General features: G+C 50.4%; 1 gene segment (V, D, J or C); it reads left to right on the top strand.

Annotated features, from left to right (window-relative positions):
- The first annotated feature begins 289 nt into the window (after nt 1-289).
- On the top strand, nt 290-4,239 carry LOC127160628 (Ig heavy chain V region PJ14-like). The segment is given in 3 exon segments: nt 290-371; nt 3,697-3,798; nt 3,896-4,239. Coding segments are annotated over 3 exon segments (528 nt in total).
- The last annotated feature ends 798 nt before the right edge of the window (nt 4,240-5,037 follow it).

Here is a 5,037-nt window from a genome sequence, read left to right as displayed (position 1 = left end):
CGGACGCCACGCAGGTATGAACACCACAAAACTGTTGTTAGCCCTCGAGCAGGGCACACGAACGCTCGAGGGCTACATCCAAGAATTTCTGGACATTGCCCATTACTCCGATCTCCCAGACTGTGTTTTAATAGATCTGTTTCACGAGGGCATGAATCAGCCGCTCAACTCACGGCTCCGTCGTGAGGCTCCGCGTTCTTCCCTTGAGCGTTTTCTGGATTATGTTTTGTTGTGTGTGGGATCGCCGTTTACTGTGGGTGTCGCGGAGGAGGAACGCGACAACGCGGTAATGGCGGCCACGCATCCCGCTGACGGAATGGTGGCCGCGCCGGAGCGCGGGGCCACGGACACATTTGCCGCCTGGATCGCTCGTGAGATGGCGGCCGTGTCGGAGCGCGCTCGAGCAATGGCGGCGAAAACAGAGCTCCGTCACGTCACAGCTGCCATGCCAGAGCCAAGTCACGCTGGAGCTGTGTTTCCTGCACCAAGTCAAGTCAGCGCTGCTCTTTCTAAGGCAAGTGAAATTAAAACTGTGTTTCCTGTGTCAAGTCAAGTCAGAGCTGTTGATACTATGTCAAGTCAAGTTACAGTTGTCGCTTCTGTCTCAAGTCAAATTACAGCCATCAATCCTGAGCCAGAGCCACTGCACAAGATGGCTGCCACGCCAGAGACTGCACAAGATGGCTGCCACGCCAGAGCCACTGCACAAGATGGCTGCCACGCCAGAGCCACTGCACAAGATGGCTGCCACGCCAGAGCCACTGCACAAGATGGCTGCCACGCCAGAGCCACTGCACAAGATGGCTGCCACGCCAGAGCCACTGCACAAGATGGCTGCCACTGCACTGCAAGATGGCTGCCACGCCAGAGCCACTGCACAAGATGGGCGCTACGTCAAAGCCTGCTAACGCCTCGTCAGCCAAGCCACAGCCTGTTCACGTCATGTCTTTTGCACCCGAGTCTGCACCCATCATGGCCGCACTTCCTGAAGCGGTTTCTGAGTCAAGTCACATAACAGCGGCTGTTCCTGAGTCAAGCAAAGTTGCAGCCGTGGTTCTTGAGTCCGGTCACGTCTCTCCTGACATCCCAAGACCACGGCTTATGATGGCCCACGTGCTGGACTCACCCCTAAGGGCCGTATGGGCAGCTAAAGTGGCGCTCCTTCACGTCGCGGCTGCTACCCCAGGGTCAAGTCAAGCTTCCAAGTCCGGTCAAGCAACTGAGTCAGGTCAAAGCACAGCTGCCGTTCTCCTTGAGTCAAGCCAAGATACAGCTGTCGTTCTCCCGAGTCAAGCCCAGTCACAGCTGTGCTCCACGAGTCAAGCCCAGTCACAGCTGTGCCCCACGAGTCAAGCCATGTTGTTCCTGAGTCAAGCCACGTTACAGCAGATCCCCACAAGCCAAGTGACGTCATCGCTGCTGCTCTTCCCTTAGTGGCAGTGGCCATGTGGTGTGTGTGGGCGGCCCACTGTGCTCCTGAGGACACGCCTGTTCCCAGGTCAGCACCAGAGCTCTCTGATCACAAGCCTGATCACAAGCCTGCACCAGAGCTCTCGTCTGATCACAAGCCTGCACCAGAGCTCTCGTCTGATCACAAGCCTGCACCAGAGCTCTCGTCTGATCACAAGCCTGCACCAGAGCTCTCGTCTGATCACAAGCCTGCACCAGAGCTCTCGGCTGATCACAAGCCTGCACCAGAGCTCTCGGCTGATCACAAGCCTGCACCAGAGCTCTCGGCCACAAGCCTGCACCAGAGCTCTCGGCTGATCACAAGCCTGCACCAGAGCTTTCACCTGATCACAAGCCTGCACCAGAGCTCTCACCTGATCACAAGCCTGCTGCAGAGCTCCCATTTGATCACAGGCTTTCTTCAGAGGTCCCGTATGGTCTCAAGTCTGCTTCAGAGGCCTTCCCCGTCGGAGAAGCTGCGCCAATGCCTCCAGAGGTGTCGGCGCCGGCCGTAGAACCTCTTACGGAGGGGGCGTTAACCACCAAACTCTCTGCTTCTCCCTTTTTCCTGTCTGCATCCTCTGTCACTGTTCTCCCCAGGTCCCAGTCAATGACGCAGCCTCCTGTTCTGCCCCGGAGGGCTGAGCCTCTGTTCCGCCCGCCTCCTGTTCCGCCCGGAGGGCTGCTCCGCCTCCTGTTCCGCCCGGAGGGCTGCTCCGCCTCCTGTTCCGCCCGGAGGGCTGCTCCGCCTCCTGTTCCGCCCGGAGGGCTGCTCCGCCTCGGAGGGCTGCTCCGCCTCCTGTTCCGCCCGGAGGGCTGCTGCGGCTTCTCCCTCTATTCTGTCTGCCTCCTCTGTCCCTGCTCTCCCCAGGTCCCAGAGCGTGATGCAGATTCCTGTTGCGCCCGCAGGGCTGCTGCGCCTCCTACTCCGCCTCCGGCTCCACCCTGGAGGGCTCTAGTGCCACCTGTTCGGCCTCCGGCTCCGCCCTGGAGGGCTCTAGCGTCGCCTGCCCTGCCTCTGGCTCCACCCTGGAGGGCTCTTGCACTGCCTGCTCAGCCTCCGGCTCCGCCCTGGTGGGCTCTAGCGCCGCCTGTTCCGCCTCAGGCTCCGCCCTGGAGGGCTCCACCGCTCCGCCCTGGAGGGCTCTAGCGTCGTCTGCTCTGCCTTCGGCTCCGCCCTGGAGGGCTCTAGCACCATCTGCTCCGCCCTGGAGGGCTCCACCGGCTCAGTCCTGGAGGGCTCTTGCATTGCCTGCTCCGCCTCCGGCTCCGCCCTGGAGGGCTCCCGCTCTGCCGGTCCTGCCTCAATCACCGGGTCCTCCGCAGGGGCCTGGCCCTCCAACCCTCACCCTGTCTCGCTCCCTCCCCACCACTCCCATGGACTGTTGTTCTGTTGGAGCGTCTGGAAGCCGCTCTTTGGGGGGCTATGTCATGATCTGGTCGGTGAGCTGCGGACCGCTCACCACCAGATGTCGCTCTTGCGTTTTGTCACGCACGGACTGCCACACTACACCCCGGACTACACTCCCCATCAGCCATTGCACTTCCTCCTGTCCAATCAGAGACTGTATAAATACCCCGGTCTTCCTGTCACTCCTCGCCGAGTATTGGATTGTATTGTTTATCTTTCATACGAAGCGTTTCTCCTAGTTTTCCCTGTCTAGTTACCTTGTTTGCCTTGTTGTTTTGATCTCTCGCTTGTCTGACCTCTCTCTTGCCTAGCCCCTCTCGGATAACGTTCGCCGCTGGATTGACCCTCGCCTGTTACGGTTTACTCTTGTCTCGCTGTCCACACACCTGTCTGCTGTTGTTCGACCCTGCCTGCCTTTGACCATGTCTTTGTCACGTCCTTACAATAAAAGTTTGCGAATGGATCCGCTCGTCTCTCGCCTCACTCCCTACGTTACAAAAATTGGTAATTTACAGATATTTTACAAAATACTTTATCCTTTATTCATACTTTATTCTTCATACATTACTTATGAAAGTTGTCTACCATTTGTCTGTAGTAGTTAAAAATTAGCTTTAAAGAATAGTTTTAGCTACAGTAGATTTATTTTACCAATACATTCAACAAACGTCTGACATACAAGTTTAGGCATTAATAAAATGTCTTAAAGTGCTATAATGTATCACCCTGTGGTGTTTTCTTTATCTTTTTTATATGTTCATAGTTGTCGTCTTTTTGTAGAAAACATCTTGGACAACAGCTGTATGCAAATTCTCTACTTGCTCTTTGTATAAAAGAGGAGTATCTGCTTTGTGGATCAGTAAGAGAAATAAAGCTGTGTTTACTTCAAACCATGATCTTCTCATCAGCTCTATTACTGCTGACAGCAGCTGCATCCTGTGAGCTTCACTGATGCTTTATTTAAACTTGAAATAATCTTCATAACTGTTTTGAGACATTGTTAATAATAACACATTCTTTTATTGTTATTTTCAGGTGGTGTCTTCTGTGTTGAGCTCACTCAACCTCCATCTCTGGTTGTGAAACCTCAAGAATCATTCTCCATCTCCTGCAGGATTTCACAATCAAGCTACTGCATTAACTGGATCCGTCAACCTGCTGGAAAAGCACCGGAATGGCTCGGATATCTTTGTAATGATGACAGGACTAACATTAAAGACTCAGTGAAAAACAAGATCAGTTTCACTCAGGACACGTCCAAAAACACAGTGTTTCTACAGGGAAATAATTTCCAGACTGAGGACACAGCTGTGTATTACTGTGCAACATTCACAGTGACTAAACAAGCCACAGCTCTGCACAAAAACCTGAACACATGAATCAGATATACATAATACAATCCCCCATCACATATCTCTCAATCTATTTATGCATCCATCAAATAATGCTTTAAAAACATGCAAAATGTATAATTAATTCAGTGAAGATCATGATAACTCATTAGTAATGACTAAAGTCATTAAAAACTATTGTTTTTTTTTGTAATGTTCTGGATAGTTATACTTCTGATGGCTTTGGTAACACTTACCAAAAGACATTATCAAAGTCGTTACTAGTAACATTACTCGTTACTAGTGGGTTACTATGATCTTCACTTTAGAATATGGATCCAAATAATTAGTAATTCCTTTAGAAGAATGTAGTAATACCTGAGTCATTACTAGTGGGTTACAATGATCTTTACTTTAGAATTAATTATACATTTTGCATCATTCACATTAATTATGAACCTGTATATAGTAGTTATTTAGGAGATATAGTAGTTAATGATTAGCTAATAGTGAACTACTACTTTCAACTGAGCACTATTACTTAATAATTCATTAATCAGTTTCTTGTTAGTCAATAGTAGTTACTAGAATGTTAATAGTGCATTAGTCATTTGTTCCTGTGTAGTTATTCATTAATGATGGATCTGTATTCTAAAGTGTAACAATTTCAAAAATACAAACACATTTTTGATTACTTTATCAAGGCCCAATATGTTTTTCACCACACACATTTACAAATATTTGTATCTATTTTTTTCTGTGCAAGGTAGAAATGAGTAATGACAGATTGGAGGAGGAGTTAATGCAAAACTGTTATGTATAATTCCCATAAGTTGCATTGTGTCA

The sequence above is a fragment of the Labeo rohita genome, unplaced genomic scaffold, assembly GCF_022985175.1.
Source record: "Labeo rohita strain BAU-BD-2019 unplaced genomic scaffold, IGBB_LRoh.1.0 scaffold_405, whole genome shotgun sequence".
NCBI lineage: Eukaryota > Metazoa > Chordata > Actinopteri > Cypriniformes > Cyprinidae > Labeo > Labeo rohita.
The sequence above is the reverse complement of the archived record's forward strand: the minus strand, read 5'-3'. Positions and strand labels throughout refer to the sequence as shown.